We start from the raw sequence: 25,650 nt of genomic DNA on the forward strand, positions 1-25,650 counted from the left end.
GATCTTTCTTTTTCTCTTATACAATATAATAGTTATACAATATAACAGTTGTAACGTAACCAATTTATCAATTTGGATGTATAAAGTAGATAAAAGTTGAAGGAGAAAACTATCTATTTACTATATAATAAAAGAAACCTGTTTTAGGACACTTGTCATTCTCTTATTTAATTGATTAAAATTATTAATAATACTAAAAATAATAATACCTAATCTAAATTAATACAAATTCTTATTATTAATAATATTTAATCAAATCTAAAATCTAATCTAATACAAATTTTTATTATCAATAATATTTAATCAAATCTAATAAGAATTCATACGAATTCCAAAGTTGATATTAACTTTCAAATAATTAAAAAAAAAATCCGCCTAACATCACAAATGTTTCTGTTAAATTCGATTAATTAATTTGTTAAACAATCACTATTATCTTTATCATTCAGTATGGTTAACCGATTTATCATAATACAATCTCCCACCTATTCAATCATATGATTTTTCAATCTTATATTACCTAAATAAATAAAGATTAATATTCAATCTTATCCTACTTTAAATATAAAAAAATCCGTTAGTTTTTTTAAATATATTTTGTTATTATTTGGTATATAAAATCATATTTATTCAACCCATGTAATACATATACACGGGGGTTTTTAAAAATATAACTTTTTTTATTATTTGGTAAACAGTGTTACATTTATTCAACCCGTGTAATACAATGATTTTAAAGATGTAATTTATTTTTATTATTTGATATATAATATTACATTTATTCAACTCATACAATACATATGGTTCTTATAAATATAACTTATTTTATTATATAATATATAAAATTACATTTTTTCAACCCGTGCAATAAAGGAGACTTTTAAAAAGATAATGTTTTATTATTTGGTATATAAAATTCATTTCTTCAACACGGGGTTATATATAACCTAATATAAAAATAAATCATTTTACTACTTAACACGTGGTTTAGCTTTTTTTTTTTTTTGTTTACTTTCATATTTACTTTTATTTCTTTTTAATATTTTAATCTCTTTATATTATTGTAACGTGGTGTAGCTGTTATTTTTATTATAGCCTTTTCTCTAAAATATTAAAAAATATCGTCCCAATTTATCGATCACATAAAGACATGTCTATTTTGGGTATAGGACAATTTATGGAGCACCTCAGTCGACAAATACCAAATTCAATAAGATAATGTTATATAGACATATAACTGTATTTATGGTGTCAACAAGACCACCTCTGATTAAGACGTTTATGGATGAGGTGAAGTCTATGCGGAGAGAAAGGAGAGAGATTCATCATGTCTTTACGGATGAGAACAAATGAGAAACGTGAAGGGAGAAGAAGAGACGAGAGAGAAATGATGAAATGAGAGTGTTTGTTGATGTTTATAATTTGTTATTACTGTGGACAAGATAATAAAATGTCCGAGATAAGAGTGTGGTATTGGGTTGGTTTGCTATTTAATCGAACATAACTGAAAGAGTCAGCTAAATAAAATTTCAAATGATTGATTTTGGTTAAATTGGTTTTACTTAATATCGTATGTTCTACGAATGGTAGATACAGGTAATCCATGTAGCATGTAATAACAAACAACTTGTTAGAAACGTATGATTCTAAAATATAAATGTAATGTATGATTAATAAGCAAAGTCTCATGTCATGGGAATATGTTTAGTTATGCTCTTTGTGAATGTTGTTATGTTTTTCACAATGTCATAATACTCGTTTCAAGATTATGCAATGTGAATTTAGTTGATTTACTTTATAACATGCGTTACGTGTTGTGGAGCTCAAAGGAAGCATGACAAGGTACCACATCAACGAGGCGCGGAGGAAGAACACCACAACATTAATGGAGCACAAAAAGGGTGCGTAGAGCGGGCCACTGGTGCATGGCAAAGAAGGTGAGGCAGGCTAGCTGGATAACAAGCAAAAGCAGGGGGGTGGGAGGGGGTCACCACAACATTGGATTTAGGATGTGAAACGTGTAATCTCTTTTTTATGTGACGCAATACTTTTTTTTTTCTTCACATTTACATTTCATATGTCCCACAACACATAGTCTAAGACGAATTGAGTTTACATGGCATTCTAAGGCGAGTTTAGTCTATATGGTGTGTTAGGGGTTGTTTGGCAACTTCTGAATGGTTAAGTGCTGAACCAGTAAGAGGTCTAAACCATTAAGTGTTGAACCAGTAAGAGGCCTGAACCATTAAGAGGCAGTATAATGTTTAACCATTCAGAGGCAAATGTCTGACCAATTCAGATTAGAGGTCTTAACCATTCAGACTCTGTATAAAACTTAACCATTCAGAGGCAAACGTCTGAACCATTCAAACATCTGCTCACGAAACAAACAGTCTGAACCATCAAGTGCTGAACCAGTAAGATGTCTGAACCATGAAGAGCCTAATTAAGAGGTAAACAAACAACCCCTTAGTTGTGTTGTGTATCACACTTTCAGGCGGAACAAATTTATCATTGATACCAATTTTAATCGTTAGAACATGTGATATTGTGTGAAACGGTTCTATTATGCTTGATAAGTTTGAAAGAGAATCATGTTAAAACAATGTTTTAAAATCTGGTTTTTACATCGTACCGGATTATGCTTAGAAACCGTTTAATCGGCTGTATCGGACGGTTCAACCGGGAGTACGGACGGTTCAACTGGTACTACCGGCCGGTTTGAACCGATTTTTAAAAGATTGGTTAAAAACGAAGCTTCTATCGTGTTAAAAAAACAAATAAAAAATAATAAAACATCTACCTTGAATAAAAATCAAAATATTCTAGTAGTCATGGAGAGCCGTGCAAATATTAATTTTGACAAGATAAACAATAAAATATTAACCCATTCCGGACCCACGACGACAGTGCAAGCGAAAACCCCATGGCCAATCATCCTACTACTACTAAACCCTCCACACAAATCCTCACCCTATCTCCGCCGCTACCACCACTCTCCGACGCTTGCACACGTCACCACCTCAACTCCACACGTCACGCTTCTTCATCCATCCTCTAACCGCTTCAATCCGACTTACTAATGGCGTTACTCCGAAGAAGAAAACAACCAGATTCCGATCCACATCCGGATCCGGATCAGGATCCGAAACCAGACGAAGAAGACGATAAGGAACAAAAAGCGTCAAAAAAATCAAACAAAAACGGTAAAATAAAGAACTATTCGTGCCTCGATAACTGCTGTTGGTTCGTCGGTTGCGTGTGCTCGGTGTGGTGGTTGTTGTTGTTTTTGTATAATGCTATGCCGGCGTCGTTCCCGCAGTTTGTGACGGAAGCGATATCCGGACCGTTTCCGGATCCTCCCGGAGTTAAGTGTTTGAAAGAAGGTTTGAAGGCGAAGCATCCGGTGGTGTTTGTGCCGGGGATTGTGACCGGTGGACTTGAGCTGTGGGAAGGGCACCAGTGTATGGATGGATTGTTCCGGAAAAGGCTTTGGGGCGGTACGTTTGGTGAGGTTTATAAGAGGTATTATTATTATTGAGTTATTGATTGATTGATTGACTAATTGTTGACTTTTTTGTTGTTATTGGAGTTTAATTGGTGTACGTAATTAAGATCTGATGTTTGATGGCTGAATTAGGGTTAGTTAATTAGTTAGTTAAGTCTGTTATGTGATTGATTTTGGTTTTGTTTGAACTTTGAACTTAATCTGCATAAGTTATTGGATTGTGCTTATTTGTTATAATGTTTGAAAGCTATATTGATACAAACCATAGTCATAGGATTAGCTGCACCCGTGTTCCGCGAATCGGATCGCACGTACCGGAATCGGGTACAAAAGCGACCTAAAATGGGTTCGAGATCCAGATCGGAAAATTAGGGCGCTTCTCATTTTCAACAAATTCGACGCTAATCACTAAAAATTGCGTACCTGATTGATTAATTCGTTGTTTCGGAACGATTTGATACGCGTACCGGAAACAAAAAGGCAGATTCAAACCTGAAAATTGGACTTTGACGCAATGAATTGAAACATCGTTGGCAGAAGTTACGAATGGGGTGAAGAATTAGCCTTTTTTAGGTTTAAATTAGTTTAAGTAATTTTACCATTTAACCCCTTTATCTTTCACTAGTTTATGTAATGCATGAACTGCGTTCTAGTTTTTGTTCTGCGTACGGAGCGTACCACGATCCATGTGATGTGACTATGATACAAACATACAATGAATGATACAAAGGTGAATTTTTGTTGTGAAAGGATGTTTTATCTTTTTTTTTTCAACTAAAATGTGTAGGTATTTAGATAATGGACATAGTTTTTACTGTCATATTGTAGGGAGTGTAGGCTTTGATCTAATGTTTTTATTAGCAATTTGCTTTTCAGAAAAGGTTTAAATGAAGCTTTTATTGTTTTAGTATTTTGAATGCTTTCTGTACAGAGTTTAAATGCAACAATGAACAAAAGCTATGTGATGCCAAAATGGAGATTCTGGTGCCATTAAACCGGATATTGTTTTTATTTTAACTATCTAATAATTTTCTTTATTATTTGGTCAATTATTTGCATCATTTATTATTTGTATAACTTGGAATTAAATATTATTTTTATAATTGTGTGTTATATGTATGGTTGTGGTTATTTTGAAGGCCTTCGTGTTGGGTACAACATATGTCGCTAGACAACAAAACCGGGATGGATCCACCGGGTATACGGGTCAGGCCTGTCAGTGGACTTGTAGCTGCTGACTACTTCGCTCCAGGGTATTTTGTTTGGGCTGTTTTGATTGCTAACTTGGCACGTGTTGGCTATGAAGAGAAAAATATGTATATGGCTGCATATGACTGGAGACTCTCGTTTCAAAACACAGAGGTACGTTTAGTTTGTGACTTTAAATTAATGTTCTCTTTAGAGGTGACAAGATTAGCGGGTCGGGTAACAGGTCACGTCCAATGGGTATACTCACAAACTCTTTTTTTAACATAGTTTTAAAGTCTGTAGTTACTATTTAGTGCGTTAATCATGATTACAAAATAAATATTACTAGAACAAAAATAATTCACGTGGTTGTGATTGAGCGATTTTCAGCATGTTTGACCCCTTTTTGACCTGTTACCCTTTTAGCTATTTCAGTTTGAACCGTTCGAAAAAGGCCAAACCAAAACCGACCAAATTATAAGTAATTGAGTCGAAATTGCTACCTCTTATATGCTCCTGTTGTTGCTTCCCATACAAACTTATAACAATTGCATCGTATTGACTTCAGGTAAGAGACCAAACACTGAGCCGGATAAAGAGCAATATAGAACTAATGGTTGCTACTAATGGCGGGAAAAAGGCGGTTATCATCCCGCATTCAATGGGTGTTATCTACTTCCTGCATTTCATGAAATGGGTCGAGGCACCAGCACCAATGGGTGGCGGAGGTGGACCAGATTGGTGTGCTAAACACATAAAAGCGGTGATGAATATCGGTGGACCATTTTTAGGTGTCCCAAAAGCTGTAGCCGGGCTTTTCTCTGCGGAAGCTAAAGATATTGCATCAGTCAGGTTTATAATTAAATTTTAAAATTCTTCAATTAAGGTGTAAACAAGCGAGATTGATCTCAAATTTAAGCTCACATACATAGGGCTGCAAACGAACCAAACGTTTGGTGAACGGTTCCTGTACCGTTCGGCAGGAAGTTCGTTTGTGTTCGTTCGTTTATTAAACAAACGAAAACGAACAAGAAATTTCGTTCGTTTAGTTAAATGAACGAACATGAACAAAGGCCGCGTTCGTTCATTTATGTTCGTGAACGTTTGGTAACGTGTTCGTTTGTGTTCGATAGTCAATTAGTGTTTTTAGTTTTTATATTTTATTTAAATACTTCAAAATTCCGACAAATAACATATTTAACAAATGTCAGTGTATTATATATTCTGTTCATGAATGCTTGTTTGTGTTCGTTTGTTTCCATTTGTGTTCATGAACATTAGTTTGTGTTCGTTTGTGTTCATCAACGTTCGTTTTCGTTGGGTGTCTAAAATTAACAAACAAACACAAACAAGTTCATTTCCTTAACAAACGAACACGAACGTATATTTTAACAAACGAACACGAACAAGGTCTCGCTCGTGTTCATTCGGTTCGTTTGCAACCCTACGCATACTCCTTTAAGTACAACGTTGCCTATTTAGTATTTACAATATATAGATGCACCTTAATTGCAGGGCCCTTGCACCAGGTGTGTTAGACTCGGATTTATTTCAGATTCAAACGTTACAACATGTAATGAGAATGAGCCGCACATGGGATTCAACCATGTCTATGATACCGAAAGGCGGGGACACCATTTGGGGCGGCCTCAATTGGTCACCCGAAGAAGGGTATAGTCCAAGGAGGAGTAAACATGGAAAAAACGACACTGAATCTCCCACCGTAAGTGATTCTGCAAGTGAAGTAACACATGCAAATTATGGAAGGATAGTATCGTTCGGGAGAGATGTAGCAGAGGCACCATCTTCAGAGATCGAGAGGATAGAATTTAGAGTAAGTGTTTTGATATCGGGTTATCCAAACAATCATATTAACACTATACGTCACGTTCGTTTTAGAACCAATAATATGTCGAGAGAGAAATTGATTACAAATATAATTGTTGATTAGTTACTAAATAAATACCCCTCTTTTACTTCAACCATATGACACAATTTATATATACACTTAAAAAGAATGTACCAATTCTACCCTCAAATTTCACAATAATGTCAAAAGTAATTCTCTAACTTTGTAAATGTCACTTTGACCCTCTCAAGCTTCTAAAGTTTTGAGTTTACCCTGAAACTAACTTCTTACTTTTTTATATTTACATATGTGACGGTATAAATTCGAGTTCGTCTGCGTTTTAACGTAATTTTTGTACGTTTTGAGTTGGACTACGTTTCGACATAAATTTTGTTTCAAAACAAACCGGGTCAAATATAAGTCAGGTCAAATGTAGTCTATACTTTATCACGTCGCGCACGACGCTACATCCCGTGTTTATTTTATGGACGTTTAGAGTTGGTCTACGTGTCGACGTAAATTTTGTTTGGAAACAAGTCAGGCCAAATATAATACATTTTCATTCAACGGTATGAATACGGATTACTCTACGTTTCAACGTAAATTTAGTGCGAAAACGAGTCGGCGTTTCAACGTAAATTTAGTGCGAAAACGAGTCGGGTTGATTGTAGTCTATAATTTATAATGTCGCGTATGGTGCTGCCGCAGCGCGGCGGGTAAAAACGTAGCTGAGTACAAAAATAAATATAGGGTTTGACATCGAGTGTTTTGGGTCAACCCGACCCATTTTGATGTGTCACCCAACCCTTCTGGCGGGCCCGTTTTGCTACATCTAGTAGTTATAGATGGAACCCACACAACAAAATTCTGTACTAACATAATTGTTAATGTTTAGGGTGCTGTGAAGGGTATCAATGTTGCAAACAATACATGTCGGGCCGTGTGGACCGAATACCATGACATGGGATTTGGTGGAATCAAGGCTGTTGCGGAGTACAAGGTATATACAGCTGGCGAAATCGTGGAACTACTGGAGTTTGTTGCTCCAAAAATGATGGAACGCGGTAGTGCTCATTTTTCGTATGGTATTGCTGACAATTTGGATGATCCAAAATATACACATTACAAGTATTGGTCTAACCCATTGGAGACAAAGTAAGAATCCTTCTGTTGTTATCTTTATGATCTTCGAATATATATAATTACCTTTATACCCATTAGTATTTAGTAATATTTAGTAATAAAATCCATATTTAGGTTACCAAACGCTCCAGACATGGAGATCTATTCAATGTATGGAGTTGGCATCCCAACCGAAAGAGCATATGTCTACAAACTCACACCTGCAGCAGAGTGCTACATACCATTCCAAATTGACACGTCAGCAAAGGATAAAGGCGAGGACGGGTGTTTAAAAGACGGAGTTTATACGGTTGACGGGGATGAAACAGTACCAGCACTAAGCGCGGGTTACATGTGCGCAAAGGGTTGGCGTGGGAAAACGCGATTCAATCCTTCGGGAATTAAAACTTATGTCAGGGAATACGATCACAACCCTCCATCCAACTTTCTCGAGGGCCGGGGCACTCAAAGCGGGGCCCATGTGGATATTATGGGTAATTTTCAGTTGATTGAAGATGTTATAAGAGTTGCAGCCGGAGCCACGGGTGAAGAACTGGGAGGTGATCAGGTGTACACTGGTATATTCGAGTGGTCTGAGAAGATCAATCTAAAGTTGTGAAATATGTGACTTAGATTTTATACAAACAGTATATCAGGGTGCGTTTATTACATAGTTTTGATTAGAGATCTGCGATACATGGAAGATTATTGTGTCATATTTAAAGCAATAAGGGTTAGTGCGCTTCTTGCAGTTCTCTACTTGAATTTGTCTATGTATTAAGCGTGAACTCTATGTGCATTATTGATCCACAAATCTGTATTGTGGGTGGATTAGTTTGTAATATGTAGCATGTTGCTTCCTTAAACAGCCATAAAGATTTGTTTGTTGTATCTTAAAATATGTAATCATTTTTAGGAAAGAGTAACATTGATATGTGGACTTTATATTTTGATATTATTATTACAAGTAAGCATGAAAACGTTTTATAAATGAAAACAAAATTTATGTGGAAGCGTACATATAAAGTAACATGATAACGTATTACATTTGACCCGACTCGTTTCTGAATAAAATTTACGTCGAAATGTAGACGAACTTGAATTTATATTGTCAAATCAATACGTATTATATTTGACTCAACTCGTTTCCAAACAATTTTTTGTCGACATGTAGACCAACTCGAATTTATACCAACAAAAATCAGATAATATATAATTTAAGGGGGTCTAGGTGACATTTTATAAAGTTCATTAAAAGTTAAGAGGTTGAAAATTACATTTTTCTAAACTTAAAGGGCTAAAAAGAAAAACAAACTTTTCTAAAGTTAAAGTTTAAGAGGGGCTAAATTATTATTTCCAGCTTATTACACAGGAGTTGTAACCATGTGTGACAATGTTGTGTTGACAACAACAATTTTAATCTTTTTAACAGTTTATATATTTTTTTGTAGATTTTTTTAGAAAAAGAAATACCTATTACACACTCATATATAGCCATTTTAATCCAGATTTACAAAAATCACTCAATTTGTCTTTAATTTAGACATTTCATCTTTGTGTGAGAACATGTAACAAACATGTGTGAATGTTCAGTATCTTATATAAGTTAAAACAAATTGTAGAAGTAAGAAGATGTGGGATGGATGGATTGAAAATCAGAATGTTTATCCGTTTAACATGATTAATTCATAAATAAATTGGGCAAATAGTGGTTATTAGAAAATATTTTTACTCGACCTTTTTTTTATTAAACGTAGCTACTTCGGATAGTAGGATACGTTAATACATTGCTTTATTGTTCATTAATACATTGATTTTTTTATTAAACGTCCATGCCTACGGATATATAGATGATGGATGACGTCGCAAATTTATTGTTCGTTAAGTTTATCTACGACATACATTCCAGTTCCACCTATTATCGGTTTAGCATTTAACACAGGAATTCATTTTACAAGGTCATGAGTAAAAATAAGAACTAAAGAGATTGAACTTATTTTTTTTTATTTTTGTATTTGATACTCTTGTTTTGACTGTTTGGGCTTGACAAACTGGAGATGCTTTTGTCCCACATCGGCTGCCAACGCAAATGGTAGCCATGATATAAGCAGGGTACGGAGGTCAACCAGCACGACGTTACTTGAACAGGATCTGTTCTATAGGCTCGTACCTCTGTATTCTTGATTCCTAAAAGAAAGAAACCCATGTCTGGTTGATGAACCAGGACCATGTAACCAGAGCGTGATTAACAGAGCCCATGGTCCCTGACCATGGCTCAGTAGAGGATCGTTGTCAGTCCAACTCCTTGGGCTTGATATGATTACATGGTTGTCTGACAGACATATCTTCTTTTTTTATATGCCTGAACCAGTGGCCAAAGTTATGTCGGAACCTACTCTCGCTGAGAGTAATATCGAAGAACGTGGGAAAAGAGATAGAAATTGGATTCGGGTAAATCTGGAACTGGAACGCCGCTATTGAATCGGGTTCATTCGGCCATTTTAGGTTATTGGTTAATTTTGGTTCATCGGGTGAAGCCTCACACCCTTGTAAATAGTTAAATACAAAAAAAATAAATAAATAAATAATCCAAAACAGTTCAACATGATGAAGTTTAATACCTCTTCATGACCTCTACATCCGCTGACAAACGGGTGGTAATATATTTCATATTTTGATAATAATAATAAAAAACGCTAACTATATAAATAAAACTGGATCTATGATTCCGGATATGAACATGCTCACGAGATATTGTCCAAATAGTAGAAGAAAAGGGATAGTAACAAAAAAAAAAAGAATGGATGTCTGTCAGACAACCATGTAACCATGTCAAGCCCAAGAAGATGGACTTACAACGATCCTCTACTGAGCCATGGTCAGGACCATGGGCTCTGTTATTATTATTATTTTGATAATAATAATAAAAAACGCTAACTATATAAATAAAACTGGATCTATGATTCCGGATATGAACATGCTCACGAGATATTGTCCAAATAGTAGAAGAAAAGGGATAGTAACAAAAAAAAAAGAATGGATGTCTGTTAGACAACCATGTAACCATGTCAAGCCCAAGAAGATGGACTTACAACGATCCTCTACTGAGCCATGGTCAGGACCATGGGCTCTGTTAATCACGCTCTGGTTACATGGTCCTGGTGCCTATAGAACAGATCCTGTTCAAGTAAGGTCGTGTTGGTTGAGCTCCGTACCCTGCTTATATGATGGCTACCATTTGCATTGGCAGCCGATGTGGGACAAAAGCATCTGCAGTTTGTCAAGCCTAAACAGTCAAAACAAGACTATCAAATACAAAAATAAAAAAAAAATTAGTTCAATCTCTTTAGTTCTTATTTTTACTCATGACTCTCTCGAACCCAAAAAATCAAAACATGACAGTCAAAACATCGACGAGTGGAGATGGACAGCCGATCAAACGGGTCGGTTATCAGTTAAATAAGCTTCAGGATATTTTTTTTTTCTTTTGATTTTGTAAAGCTTTAGAGACAAACTCATTGAGCCACCCATTCACCCATGTCTCTAATAAGAGTATAAGACTACTTAATATCAGGTTAAATAAGATCAAAATGTGAAAACACATTACCGCCAATCTGATTACATGCTCAATAATTTTTTTTTTTAAAAAAAAGCCCGCACCTGATCACACATAATATTTATGGATGCCTTTAATAGTTGATTTTTAAGTACTTCAAACAAAAAAATGCATAAATGTTATTGTTTTCTGATGTATGAAATTATCATTTGAGTTATGATAAATATTTATTTTTCTATTTTTTTTAAACCTAAATCTGAAAACGTTAGTTAGCTAAAAATCGGTTTAATAGTTTTTTTTTTGCTTTTCTTTGGTTCGATTTTGATTATACCGTTAATAGTTTTTGCATTTTTTATAAACAAATGTTATTAGCAAGTATATGCTCTTTAATAAAATCTTTTTGGTGGATAAATAGATACATCACAATTTGATTTTTTTTTTTTTATTTATGATCATAGATATGGGTACTTAACAATTGTGGCTTCTTGTGAAGCATCAGCAATCCATTCTGTCAATAATCACAGTAAGTTCCGACATAATATTAAGCCAACATTAACGAGCCCATCCATGACCATATTGTCGAACAGCTTATTTTCTTTCTAAACTGGCCACTTTAGCCCATATAAGATGAAAGAATCTTCATGAGATATGACCAGATAGGCAAAAAAAAAAGAATTATCACCATAACAGAAAGGAATAAAAAAGGATAGGATGTCTGTCAGACAACCATGTAACCATGTCAAGCCCAAGATTAACGAGCCCATCCATGACCATATTGTCGAACAGCTTATTTTCTTTCTAAACTGGCCACTTTAGCCCATATAAGATGAAAGAATCTTCATGAGATATGACCAGATAGGCAAAAAAAAAAGAATTATCACCATAACAGAAAGGAATAAAAAAGGATAGGATGTCTGTCAGACAACCATGTAACCATGTCAAGCCCAAGAAGATGGACTGACAACGATCCTCTACTGAGCCATATGGTCGAGACCATGGGCTCTGTTAATCACGCTCTAGTTACATGGTCCTGATTCATCAACCAGACATGGGTTTCTGTCTTCTTAGGAGTCAAGAATACAGAGGTACGAGCCTATAGAACAGATCCTGTTCAAGTAAGGTCGTGCTGGTTCACCTCCGTACCCTTCTTATAAGATGGCTACCATTTGCTTTGGCAGCCGATGTGGGACAAAAGCATATGCAGTTTGTCAAGCCCAAACAGTCAAAACAAGACTATCACATACAAAAATTTCAGCTCTACGTTTTTATTTGTCTATTTTTATTCAAAAGCATGTTTTCTAGGTTGTTTGATTTGAAAACCATGAAAGACTACCTCGTATACTTGTATCGCAAAGGATATCATCATATGGGAATCTGGCTAACTCTTTCAGATGGAGCTAGAGGTAGAAAAATCTTGCTGCAAAATTAACAGTTAGATGTTGCAGCCTTGGAGTGCATTTTGGAGATCTAAGAACAACGACGACGAGTGGAGATGGACAGCGGATCAAACGGGTCGTTTTTTGGTTAAATCATTGGGGTCAATTTTTAGTTAAATCATTGAGAACTCTTTGCTCGGTTCAATCAACCGTTTTGAATGTGTTTGGGAAAGTCGTATGGATAAACTGGATCCCGCTTATAACAAGTTGCTTCGTTTGGAGATTATGACAGAACAAAGTTACTTTAGTTTCAAACTGGATTTCCACAACTGTTGAAGATATCAACCGTTTATTCCTTTCATAGTTTCGAGCTTTTATGCCACAATGATTTGGCAGCAAGTCCTCCTATGGAGTGGCTTGGATTTTGTAGTGAATTCTCAGAGACGCTATGGCAGTCCAAGGTGGTTGAGGAGCTAAAATCGAATCCGTTTTGTGGATCAGGCATAGATCCAGGTCAGGACAACCATGTAACCATGTCAAGGTGGCTAGAATAGAACATCTGGTTCAGGCATATCTGCATTTTAAACTGGCCACTTTAGTCCATATAAGATGAATCTTCATGAGCATGGTTGTAAAAATCCCAACTAGTCTCCGATTAGTCGCTGATTAATCACTAATCGGAGGTTCACCGATTAATGGCTGATTAATTGCTAGGCGGTCAATTGCGGTCCTATTCTGGCCAAATTTTAGCCTGACGCCGGCCAAATTTCGACCAAACCTTATAAATTCCTTCCAAATACTTGATATGATTAGATAGTAGGAAAAAAGGGATACTAGCTAGTAATTAAAAAGTTAAGATGTCTGTCAGATAACCATGTAACCATGTCAAGCCCAAGAAGATGGACTGACAACAATCCTCTACTGAGCCATGGTCAAGACCATGGGCTCTGTTAATCACGCTCTGGTTACATGGTCCTGGCTCATCAACCAGACATGGGTTTCTGTCTTCTTAGGAATCAAGAATACAGAGGTACGAGCCTATAGAACAGATCCTGTTCAAGTAAGGTCGTGCTGGTTAACCTCCGTACCCTCTTTATATGATGCATTCCATTTGCATTGGCAGACGATGTGGGACTTAAGCATCTGCAGTTTGTCAAGCCCAAACGGTCAAAACAAGACAAGACTATCAAATACAAAAATAAAAACAAGAATTTTAGTTCTAATTTTTTATTTGTCTATTTTTAATCAAAATCAAGTTTTCTAGGTTGTTTGATTTAGAAACCATGAAAGACTGCATCTTATCGGTGTATCGCAAACTGCGAAGGATATCATCGGATGTGAATTTGGCTAGCTCTTTTACATGGAGCGGGGGATAGAAAAATCTTGCCTCAGAATTAACAGTTGGATGTTGCGGACTTAGAGTGCATTTTGGAGAGTTTTGTATTTAAGAACATCAACAACAAGTGGAGATGAACAGCGGATCAAACGGGTCAATTTTTAGTTAAATCATTGAGGACTCTTTGCTCGCTTCAGTCAACAACTTTGAATGTGTTCGAGCAATTCATATGCGTAAACAGGATTCCGCTAAAACAAATTACTTCGTTTGAAGATTACGACAGAACAACTTTGAATCTATTAATGCTAGAATACTATTACACAATCATGAAACTACTATCTATTAATCATGAAACTGTGAGTTGAAGTCAATAATACATATATATTACACTTATATTTACATTACAGGCAAATAAAAACACTTGACATAACTATAGTTGTGTCATATTATTCTAACGTTAATAGATAATAATAATAATTCATATGTGTAGCGTATTGTGTTTCCAACTAGTTTCATGATTACATTTAACTAATTTGTATATTCATAAGGTGAGTTGAATTTAATTTGACCAAGTTTTGTTTAACGCTCAAGGTGAGGGTTCTCATTGGGCGGGTCAGAGTTGTCCCTGCAAAACAATATCACATATATGAACAACCAAGACATGATCACAGGGCCGTCTTCGAAAATCACAAAAGAATTTTTGGCCCTGTGCACGATAAAAAATTTGGGCCCTATTCATTAATTCATTATGTTTGTTTATTGATTTGGGCCAAGTCATTAATCCATTACACACTAAATCAGTTAGCCTTTTGAATTTGATTGGTAAAAACAGTTGAGCTTTAACGTTTTTGATTCATAAATATAGGTCCTTTAAGTTTTTTCCCTTAAAAACATACAAATTTTTTAAAATATGTATATAAAAAAACTTAAAAAAAATTTCGGGCCCTACATCATGTTATTTATCTGTAAGGGCCTATTTTTTTAATCAAACTATACCATCAAAAGAAAGAAACAAAAAAACAAAAGATTGTTGTTTTTTCTCACGTTTCCCTTACGCTTCTCTCTACATGCAAATTAAGCTTGAACCAATGGTGAATACATGAATTTTGAGCAAGGGGCAAGATATGGGTCGGTCAAAATAGTGTGAATATATGTGGACTCAAAGCGCTATTATTTTTAAGTAATTATATATTTACCTCAATAAAAATAGTAAAAATTAACTAACAATTGAACAATTTTGATATAAAATGTAACTTGAACAATCATTTCTTATAAACAAAACAATTAAACTTAGCTGAAACAATATAAATTGAAAAATCACCGTTTACTTTATTTTTTTGATGAAACTAATTTAAAAAAAAATCCACTATGGGCCCAATAGCCACTGACATCCTTACAAAGTTAAAAAAATGTTTTGAATTGAAACAAAAAAAATTGGAATTAGCATGCTTCGAACCTGAATCTCTTGGATATAGGTACAAGAAGGTAACCATTTGCACCATATAAAACTTATATAATTATATGAATTGGTAATTATTTTATTTAAGGGTAAACCGAATGAAAAAAAGTTTTGGGCCCCAAATGTTTTGGGCCCAGAGCGGTGGCACACCCTGCACACCCTCTGGGCCGGGCCTGAATGATCATTTAGAATCGGTTGATATGGGCTGTCTTATCTCAACTGAGTCGATTCACTAGACTCAACATCAAGTATAATGGGCGAAAAGGTTAAAAGAGGTCCTAACTCCTTAGTCCATTTCTAATGCATGAATCCAATATCTTTTACTTAAGCATCTTGATTATTATCACAAGTACTAATGCATTAATAGTTGATAACAAACTAAAAAAATGGACCAGAATGTTTAATTCCCGCCCCGCCCTAACTCGTTCTAGTTTCTTGCATGTTGCATACAAATTATGCCCCCTTTCAACCGATATCTGTTGTTTGTTGTTTGACTCATCGCCCATGTTGATATTTATGCATTAAACGGTTGAAAGGGTTCCTTAATCTATTTTTAGTGCATAAATTCGGTATCTTTCATTAAAATATATTGATTATTGTCATAAATAATGCAAGATGTTTGATTCCCAACCCAATTCGACCTGTTCCGTTACATTTACCATCCAAAACAGCCCAAACTAATATCATTTGTAATATGCTTCTAATAACTAGTGGGAAACCCGTGCGTTGCAGCGGAGTTGACAATACGGACCGAGAACATAATTCACACCTAAAAACGTTAAAACCCCGGTCGTAAATCTCAAGTTTCGCCACTGAAGATCAACGTCGAAAATGACAACTGGTTGGTTTTCAACAAGTATAAACTTAAAAAGAAAAAAAAGTATCTTGTGTTTTCTTTTGTTCTTTGATGGAGGGGAAAAACACTTTGTAATCAATAAATGTACTACAAAATCTAATATCCATAAAGAAAGAAAGAAGAACTGAATAGTTATTCCAAAATACTCTGATGAAGTGTTATTATTTTGTATACCCGAGTCAACCTTGAACCATACGAACTTGTATGTGGTGAGTAGACTCTTGACGCCAAATTGGTTGGGCTCCGCTTTTAACAAAAGTAACATACTGCCCCTCCTTCACCAAACTCTTGTCCTGACAAAGATATTAAGATTATATAAATGTGATCAACTAAGAACATGCTACCATTCTCTATATATAAAGATACTGGGAATGCCCGCGCGTTGTGGCGGGTGTCCCGACTAATATCACAAGAAGTTATACAGTGTCACTAATTTTCGACATATGCCCCAACCACCTTAAGTCGTTTGAAGATCGAGCCAACTTCTTAGAGCCGGTTGAAACAACTGATTTGTTTCGATTCGTCATAGTTTATAGACACCTATAATAGAAATCACTTTGATTCGACATGGTTTATGTCTTTATGAACACCCTTAATACAAATTATTGTGATTAACAAAATTAATCTATTCGTTATACAAAAATAGAGCAGGCTCTAGAGCAACCCAGCCCAAACCGACCCGTTTCGAAGTCAACAAAAATGACTAATTTCAATCCAAGCCAATTCTAACCTGTTACCCATCTAGCCATGACACATTAACTCTCATGATTCATACCGATAGGAATGGCATTATCAGATACAAAAACAAAAGTTGTCTTATAAAGAAGGTGATATGTGCAGCAAACAACTTAAGAACACCTTAACATATCCAACAGTGTTGCTTAAAACCAAGAAAAACAAATCCATCATTGACTACAACACATTATTCTTCCCTTGTAATCAATCACAAGGCCAAACGACGATTTAGTACCTGTGTTCCAACTTCTCTCTTTCCTGGTAACTTTTTACATACCTACAACAAAAACAAACCAACCTATTCAGCAGCCTGTGAACCAAAAAAAAGATAACACCCATATAATGTCCGTAACCCCGAGCCGAAGCTTGAGTTGAAAAAATAGCCCATTTAATAAACGAACCCGAGTTTCATATACCGAGCTTGACTAATGCAAGCCTATATGAGAAATTTACATAAACAGTAAAATTTTTATTTCATATAACAATTATACATATCTTACATAATAAAAATAAGTATATATTATCATGACAAAAATAACCAAATAATATGAATCCTATTATATATAAGATAATTAAATGTGTATATAAATAACATACTTAGATAAATATAATAAATAATACACACACTAAGCCCAAGTCAAGTTATAAAAAATTCTCACAAGCCACACTTGAGCTTTGAATATGAAACATGAAAGCTCGAGTTCAAGCTCTATTAGCTGAACGATTATATAGACCCTTAAATGCATCTATATAGCAACCACCAATGTACCATCAGAGATGTTTAGCGTCTCTAAATAAATTGTGATCTTGTGAACCTACCTTTAACCGGCTCAAGAAAGTGAGAAACCTAAATAGATAGTATGTCAATGAGACATTTGTTTTTACTCATTTAGATTGTTCGAACAGGAACTTTAGGTATATTTAGAAAGGCGATGACATAAAAGAGTTAAGTAAGCGATACCAAGAAAATCTCCGAGGTCAAGAGAACCGACATTCATTCTTTTGAAAATGTGTATAGCACCTGTAGTGAAGTTAAAAGTTATAGAAACCTACATACAGTTCTTATAAAAAAAAAAGATAAAAGGAATATATATTAAAGTGAAGAAGTTGAGTGTGTACCAAACGATATGATGGTGATCGATATCGCAGTACCTACAACACCAAATAGCAAAGAGATATATGATGCCTGCTTATTGTTGTGTTCATCCACGGCGAATCGAGCGAGATCATCGATCACAAGGCTGTTTGCAAAGTCCTTTACTTCTGTAATTCCTCCATAAACTGGGGTGGCAGCATCAACAGGCTTGAAGTCCAGCAATTCTTTGAAGTTTTCCTATTCCTTAACCCAAACCTTGGCTTCGTAAGTCTTTTTGACACCACCATCAGTTGCTTCAAGTGTGATAAAATACAATGTACCAGCTACTAACTGCTCATTTGCATCCAGTACCTTACCAAATTCCAGCAGGGTATTCTACACAGATAAGACATCAGTTTCTTAGTATTTACACACACTCTAAATGAAAACATTAATTCATAATCCTCAATCTTACACATGCATAGACTAACATATAAAAGAAATAGATGATAGCTGCTTCTTGTTGTGTTCATCGACGGCGAATCGAGCGAGATCATCGATCACAAGGTTGTTTGCAAAGTCCTTTACTTCTGTAATTCCTCCACAAACTGGGGTGGCAGCATCAACAGGCTTGAACTCCAGCAATTCTTTGAAGTTTTCCCCCTCGGCCGGCTCGCGAGCCTAATCGAGCTTTCTGTTTATATATTTTTATTAATATATTAAATATATATTTATATAATAATAATTACCATTTATATAAATATAAAAAATTACTAAACTATATGCATAATAATAATTATAATTAATATAAATTAATTAACAAATACTAAACAAATCGAGCCCGAGCCAAGCTCGAGCTTGAAAAATTACCTTTGAGCCGAGATCAAGTGATGAACAAAACCCATAACAAAAAATAACCCCATTTGGCATGTTGCCCAACCCGCCCATTTTGCAAACGAGCCGAGCCAAGCCCGACCAAGCCCGACCAAGCCCGAGCTCGGCTCATTAGTAGTTTCTCAAGCCCGAGCTCGGCTCGTTTATTATCTACTAATTAACTCATATAAATAAAAATAATTCAAATATAGACTAATATTACACTAAGGGTGTCGATAAGGCTCGATGAGTCTGGAGAGCTTCACATGCCAAGCTCGAGCTCGGGCTTGATAAATAAACGATTTTATTTTAGTCTCAAGCTTGGCTCAGGCTCGGCTCGTTTCGAGCTTTTTCTCGAGCCGGTCTCAAACAGCTTGCGAGTAACTCGGCTCGTTTGCACCACTAAGAAAACAAATAGGGCTCCTTTGCACCACTAAGAAAAACAAATAGGTCTAGATAACATCACAAAAATGAAAAGGTTGCTCACTTGTTATGACTGTATAAAAACTGGAGAGTCAACTGAATCGAAGTTTCACCAGACAATATCCCCTTCAATTTAGTCAACCTCTCAGCATATGTCACTTTAGCTGGATCAACAGATTCAGGCACTGTAACCTCTGTAGCAATAAGTGGTTGCGTTTCATCAGCCATTTGAGTGTCCTCTGACACAGACGGATTTCGCTCCGTGACAGGTGGCGTTTCAGGTTTCAACTTGGGACTTGACAACTGGTCTCTGGCACTCAGTAGAAAAGCTTGGTGCTCATTTTCAATTAGATCAAAAGCGATTTGGAATGCCATCATCGCATCATCTTTTTTTCGGATCTTAAAAGTTTCTCGAGTATGCTTGCAACACCATCAGGTTGATGGAGGAGCATAAGGCACTGGAAAATGTTTAAGTAGTTGGGGGATGCAAGATCTTGGTATACTTTGACAAGAAGAAGTACCTACCCACAAAAAAATTGTAGTTTTTCATTTTAATACATAACTGAGCTTATATGTCCATTTTGTCATGATATGTATAAATCTAGTGACTATATAATTTAACATAATTCAAATACTTATATTTGCAAAAATAAATAGATAAGCATGAAAAAGGATTAAGAAAACTTTGGAAAAGATCATCTATAAAATATACATTACTTTGTTAGTTTTGAAAAAATTACAATTTATTAAACCAACTCTTTAAAAAACATGTTTTTTTCGTTCGAACCATTCGGTATCTTGATTCGTATCTCAAATGTACAAGAGAATATGTTAAGCAATGAGTGTATACTAAGCGAAGTACAAAACAAATTAATATTACCTCACGGCGATATTGTCTCCTATTCACAAAAGCATGAGATACATCCGTGCAATATGACAGAGTTGCATGAACATTAGCACTCTTTGTAATTGCTTCCCTAAGTTTATCCAACCTTCGGCATTCAATTGACATTCCTATTGCTTGTTGATACTTTCCATCGGTTATACACCTTCAAAAAAATATTAAAAAAAGGAATAGACCGAGTTTATGAGTCAACAACACAGAAAATATAAGTCTGATAACTGATACTGATACCAATTACGATTACAAAAACTATTAATATCGCATTTCACTATAGCCCCGAAAATAGGTTTACCGAATTGACCACATCTATCATGGTTGACAAACTGATTTTTTGTGAATTCCGTATTAACCAGCTTGCCGATAGAAATAGATTTACAAGGAACAATTAACTAATGTTAATATACATGCATAGTATTTACAATATATTCAATTTAAACCAAACACAACTTCTTGATTTATTATGCTTCAAAATGGTGCTGAAAAAACCTTGAATGAAGCCCTAGAATTGCAATTGAATCCGAATCTCAGATCCTAAATCCAATAGCATTTACAAATCAAACGGAGAGTTGATTTGTTTACCTTGTCGGATCTAATTCTGATTTTGAAGACGTAGTGAGCGACTCGCTTGATGGCTCCGTGATCTTCATCTTCCTAATAATTCAAACTGTGAAATCGATTAATGGCTGAACTGCAACTTTCAAATGTTGAAGATGATGAGGTCAGTTTATCCTGTCTCTCAGAAGTCGATTTGCCTGGGATATCCATCTGTAATGTCATTGACGGTTTAAGTGGTGACATAAATGTAGGATCCTTCAGTTCCATGGATGAAATCTCGATTGTGCCCCTCAGACATCTTAAAAGTTTGAGGAAAATACAAATTCAACCTCTTTAAAAAAGCTTTATTTGTTTGTACATGTTGTTATAAAGTTTGTACGCGATGTTAAATTACATTTCTATCCATAGGAAATGCTTAAATATAGTATATAGATATAGATATAGATTTCTAACGTTTATGAAATTAGAATGGCTTTTCACGTTATCTTCTACCCCTAACTAAGTATTACACATACATACAACATGGAAAGAAACATATATTTTTAAGAATGTTCTATTTTTCACGGATTAAAAAATTGACAGCGATAATATAAATGTAATTAATAGGAAGTTAACTTGTATACAAAGACAATCAATTAAGGAAATAGATAATTCACAATATTCAGAAGTGAAAACCATGCCTTGTAATTAGGGCTTAGACCGGCCAGTGGACACAACAACGTAAGTCATAAACAACAGCCAATTTTTCTATTTTCATACATGTTTACCGAAAATTAAATTATTGGTATCAAGTATTACGGATCGTTTCATCATTAGTACACCACATGTACTAATCGTGTACCTAATTCTACTAATGACAAAACCACCCGTAAAATTGATACAAACAACGTAATTTTCAATAAACATATATGAAAATATCAAAAATGTGTAAAGCATATCTAGTAACCGTGTAATTAAGAGTTAAATGCATGGTTGGTCCATGTGGTTTACAAATATTACAGAGTTGGTCCCAATACTTCAGTAATTACAAAGTTGGTCCTAGTGGTTGCAATCGGGTGATCCTTATCACTAATCTGTGTTTAATTTATCAGTTAAGTGTGTGTGAAATGTTCATTTTACCCCTGAGGTTTAAATAGATAAAAGAGTAAACTGCCATTTTGGTCCCTGTGGTTTGGCCAGTTTTGCCATTTTAGTCCAAATCTCAAACTTATTACATCTGGGTCCCTGTGGTTTGCATTTTGTTGTCATTTTAGTCCAAAACTCAAAATCTCTGAATTCTGATTGTTTTAATGACCCTTTTTTGTCCTTATCTGAAAGGGTAATTTGGTCATTTAATTTTCATTAAAGCAATTCATTTATTAAAAAACCCCAAATATAAAAACCCCCTAATCATCATCATCTTCAACCTCATCATCTTCAACCTCTCGCCGCCAAGCACCACCACCTGCCGCCAGATTTAGATTTACTGATCTTCATCTACAAACCAATACAGAGTACAGATCACTCAAGATCACAAACCATTTTTCCAAAATCAAATATTTTTCACTCCCCATGTAACAGTTTATTACACTAACATGATCTGATCATCTAAACCACAAATCAAATAAAGCCCTCAAAATTTATTACAATTTCTCACTCCCCAATACATCACACCATCTAAACCACAAATCAAATAAAGCCCTCAAAATCTCCCACACCCATCACTCAGTTGACCCATTAAAGTCAAAGATTTGATCAAAGAACATCAAAGCTATAAAATTTAGCCAAACCCAGAAACCAAATTGAATAAAGATGCAAACTTAAAACTTCAAAAACTCAAATGTAAACAAGCCTATCACTAAAATGACCCATCAAAGTCCAAGATTTGATCAAAGAACATCAAAACTACAAAAATTAAGCAAACCCCAGAAACCAAATTGAATAAAAATGGAAACTTGAAGTGCAGTTTTGGGTCCTCTGTTCCACCACCCTCACCGCCATAAAACCCCTTTCTCTCAACCACCTCCACCAATTCCATTTTTTCTCACAAGTTCTAGAGAGAGAAACACCTTGATCGTTTCCATTTTCTCTCTCTAAACAAATAATCAACAACTTTACCTGATAAATCTTACTGCCATCGTTGACCGATTTTAGAACCTCCAAAGCCAAATTCAAAGCAACTCTCAAAGCCTGTAACCCTTTAAGATCACCATCATCAAGCTGTTGTTCACTATCTTTAAGTTCCTCAAACAAAGGGCTCAAAAGCTTCACTCTCCTCATCAAATTCCCATACATCTTCCTTACAACGTTTCTGCTGTAACACCTCGAATTTTTGTGTCCAATAATGTGTTAACACGTGTCATTTGATTACACGTGGCATCTATAATAAATAAAGGACTAATTTTGACAAACCTTGAAAGTATATAAATTCGAGGGTTATAAATATCAACAAGGGTAAATATACTGTATAGTAACCCTAAATAATGCTTGTACCTTCAAACGAATAAATCATAGATCGTACGGAAGCGAAACACGGAAGAAAGTGAGAGATTACGAACTACAGGGGTTAACTGTGTCAACATGTTTAATTATACCTCTGAGTGACCCTTTAACGTTCCCAAGGCTTCGTAACAGTATTATACACTCACTAGAATATACTGTATAAATTCCGCGAAGTTCCGTCTTAAAACGAGAAAGTTATACTCGAATTCGTATGAGAAGGGTTAAACGCGTCAACAGTGAAAGTTAAGGCTTTCCAAATAATTAAATAACTAACCGGGGACTTTATAATGCGGGTAAATAACACGAGGCCCCTATCGGTAAATAACCGAGGGCCAAACCGCAAAGTTACCCCTTCAAACCCGAAAGGTCAGGTAAATCATTACGAAAGATTTCGTTATTAATTACCGGATTCTGATAATCATTACAAAAGATTTAAAATTTCTGGAAATCTGACCTCTCGCGACCCGTGTTGTGTTATGGGATAAGTTGAGGCAGGCCGCGAGCCTCCTCTATTACGCGTCTGTTATTTGAATCCCAGGCGACCCCCATTAAAATGGCATGGAACTTCCATGCGGGTCGCGTAAAGTGCCCAGATGCAGAAACTTTGTAGTTTCTTGCCTTTTGAGCATTGTGAACGATCAAACCTCAATAAATGAGGCATGGGCACCCTACACTTGACCCATACACCTTAGGGACACCTGCCCATGATCCATGATCAAATGTAGGCTGAGTTGTGATGATCTTGAGGGCTTAGTTTCACTATAAATAGCCAAGTTTGGCTCATAACATTCACACAACACAAAACACACTATCTGATCATTCTAAGAAGCTCTCAAGCATCCCTCTGAGTTCTTAAGTCTTCCCTCAACTTCTGTAAGTGATCTAACCCTTTGTGGTTTTCGCCTTTTCGCGCGATTAAACCATATCTATATATATCGGAACCAACCGGTCTAGGCTACGGCCATTATAACGACTCGTTAGGATTCTAAGAGGTTAATTAAAACCTTCGTTCCAGATTAGGAGCCCCAGTAAAAGCTATCGGTGATTTAATCCAAATTAAGGAAATATACTTGCAAAGGTAAATACTTTAACTTATTTCCCCTATATGGGCTTGGGTTACGGTATATTAATACCGCTTGATTGAGCATTATATTCTTCCATCGCTTAGGTGGTTAATTAAATAATATGATCGGCTCATTTAAACAGTTTTGTTTCTTAAAAGCCTTTGGGGGGTTTAATGACCGTTGTCCCGGATATCCTTGGCATCATTTTACGAAATGGCCACGACCATCGACATCCCGGTGTAGGCGTACACCCGGTATAAAGTGTCGACATTAAATTAAAAGACGTAGCCGTTGGTTTTTATACTACGGTTTTACGCAATGTGGTGTGTCTATAAATCTTTAACCCGGCACGACCCGGGCTACTGAACGCATAAAAGAATATGTAAAACGTTCACAAGATTTTATTATAATTTTCCCAAGTTATAAAAGAGTTTGTGCCTTGTGCACTCAAATCAATTTTAAATAAACATTTTCAAATGTGTCAGTTGAATGTATTTACCAGTGTAAACTGACGTATTTTCCCCAAAAAGATTAAATGCAGGTACTATACGTAATGGGCTGGTATAGGCGTCCTAAGCATCGTACATAGTCTCGCAAACTCGATGTTGCATCTGAATGAACAATATTTATTACTTTTTGATCCGCTGTGGATACATTCAACTTCTGTAATACATTTGATATTACAACGAGAGGTTGAAGTTTATATATTTATCTTAAGCTTCCGCTGTGCATTATATAATTGTGTGGTTTGACTATATTGTTGCCAACATCGTCACGGTAATCCCCCACCGGGCCCACCGGTGAGACACGTGGAAATCGGGGTGTGACAGGTTGGTATCAGAGCCAACATTGAGTGAATTAAACACTATCCTATTGTGTTTGATCTCAATGACACAATTGCACATACTTGAGTCTAGACAAGAACTTAGGACAAATTCGAAATTTGTTATTCCAATTTTGTCTTTTCTTTTATTATTTGTATTTAAAATTTTATTAAGCAGGAAAATGCCACATGTAATATTTCGAGGAAGAGGAAGGGGGAGAAGAGGCAGAGGAGAAGTCGTGACACATCACGATAACGAAGCTGGACCATCAGGTACAAGACATCCTTCGATGACAAGGAGCGAAGAACCACAACGACGAAGAGATCTTTACGAACCCGCGAGGCATTCCACCTCACACAGCTCGACGCCATCCTATCGGCACTCCTTTGGACCAAACTCAGAGAATGATCCCAACAACCCACAACCTTCCTTCATACCTCTACAACGTTCGGTATCGACCCGGAAT

General features: G+C 35.7%; 2 protein-coding genes, 3 non-coding genes and 2 pseudogenes across 5 annotated transcripts; 2 read left to right on the forward strand and 5 right to left on the reverse strand.

The window, feature by feature from the left end:
* The first annotated feature begins 2,833 nt into the window (after positions 1 to 2,833).
* On the forward strand, positions 2,834 to 8,614 carry LOC110886458 (phospholipid:diacylglycerol acyltransferase 1). Its single transcript, XM_022134265.2, has 6 exons — positions 2,834 to 3,525; positions 4,648 to 4,870; positions 5,265 to 5,548; positions 6,212 to 6,530; positions 7,441 to 7,700; positions 7,803 to 8,614. The coding sequence occupies exons 1-6, from the start codon at positions 3,083 to 3,085 to the stop codon at positions 8,284 to 8,286; spliced, it is 2,013 nt and encodes a 670-aa protein (XP_021989957.1). The 5' UTR covers positions 2,834 to 3,082; the 3' UTR covers positions 8,287 to 8,614.
* A 1,183-nt stretch (positions 8,615 to 9,797) lies between these two features.
* LOC118483641 lies at positions 9,798 to 10,009 on the forward strand. The gene has a single exon (XR_004870928.1). It is a non-coding gene; the product is annotated as a small nucleolar RNA U3 (small nucleolar RNA).
* A 704-nt stretch (positions 10,010 to 10,713) lies between these two features.
* Positions 10,714 to 10,862, reverse strand: LOC118483642 (annotated as a pseudogene).
* A 1,272-nt stretch (positions 10,863 to 12,134) lies between these two features.
* On the reverse strand, positions 12,135 to 12,348 carry LOC118483640. The gene has a single exon (XR_004870927.1). It is a non-coding gene; the product is annotated as a small nucleolar RNA U3 (small nucleolar RNA).
* Positions 12,349 to 13,457: 1,109 nt separating this feature from the next.
* On the reverse strand, positions 13,458 to 13,669 carry LOC118483639. Its single transcript, XR_004870926.1, has one exon. It is a non-coding gene; the product is annotated as a small nucleolar RNA U3 (small nucleolar RNA).
* Positions 13,670 to 17,018: 3,349 nt separating this feature from the next.
* LOC110886459 lies at positions 17,019 to 21,086 on the reverse strand (annotated as a pseudogene).
* Positions 19,731 to 23,089, reverse strand: LOC110883254 (26S proteasome non-ATPase regulatory subunit 1). The gene is made up of 4 exons (XM_022131057.1): positions 22,913 to 23,089; positions 20,492 to 20,649; positions 20,237 to 20,405; positions 19,731 to 19,877 (listed from the first exon to the last, which is right to left on the reverse strand). Exons 1-4 carry the CDS (start codon positions 23,087 to 23,089, stop codon positions 19,731 to 19,733), a joined length of 651 nt encoding a protein of 216 aa, XP_021986749.1.
* Positions 23,090 to 25,650: the final 2,561 nt, after the last annotated feature.

The sequence above is a fragment of the Helianthus annuus genome, chromosome 10 (genome assembly GCF_002127325.2).
Source record: "Helianthus annuus cultivar XRQ/B chromosome 10, HanXRQr2.0-SUNRISE, whole genome shotgun sequence".
Lineage (NCBI taxonomy): Eukaryota > Viridiplantae > Streptophyta > Magnoliopsida > Asterales > Asteraceae > Helianthus > Helianthus annuus.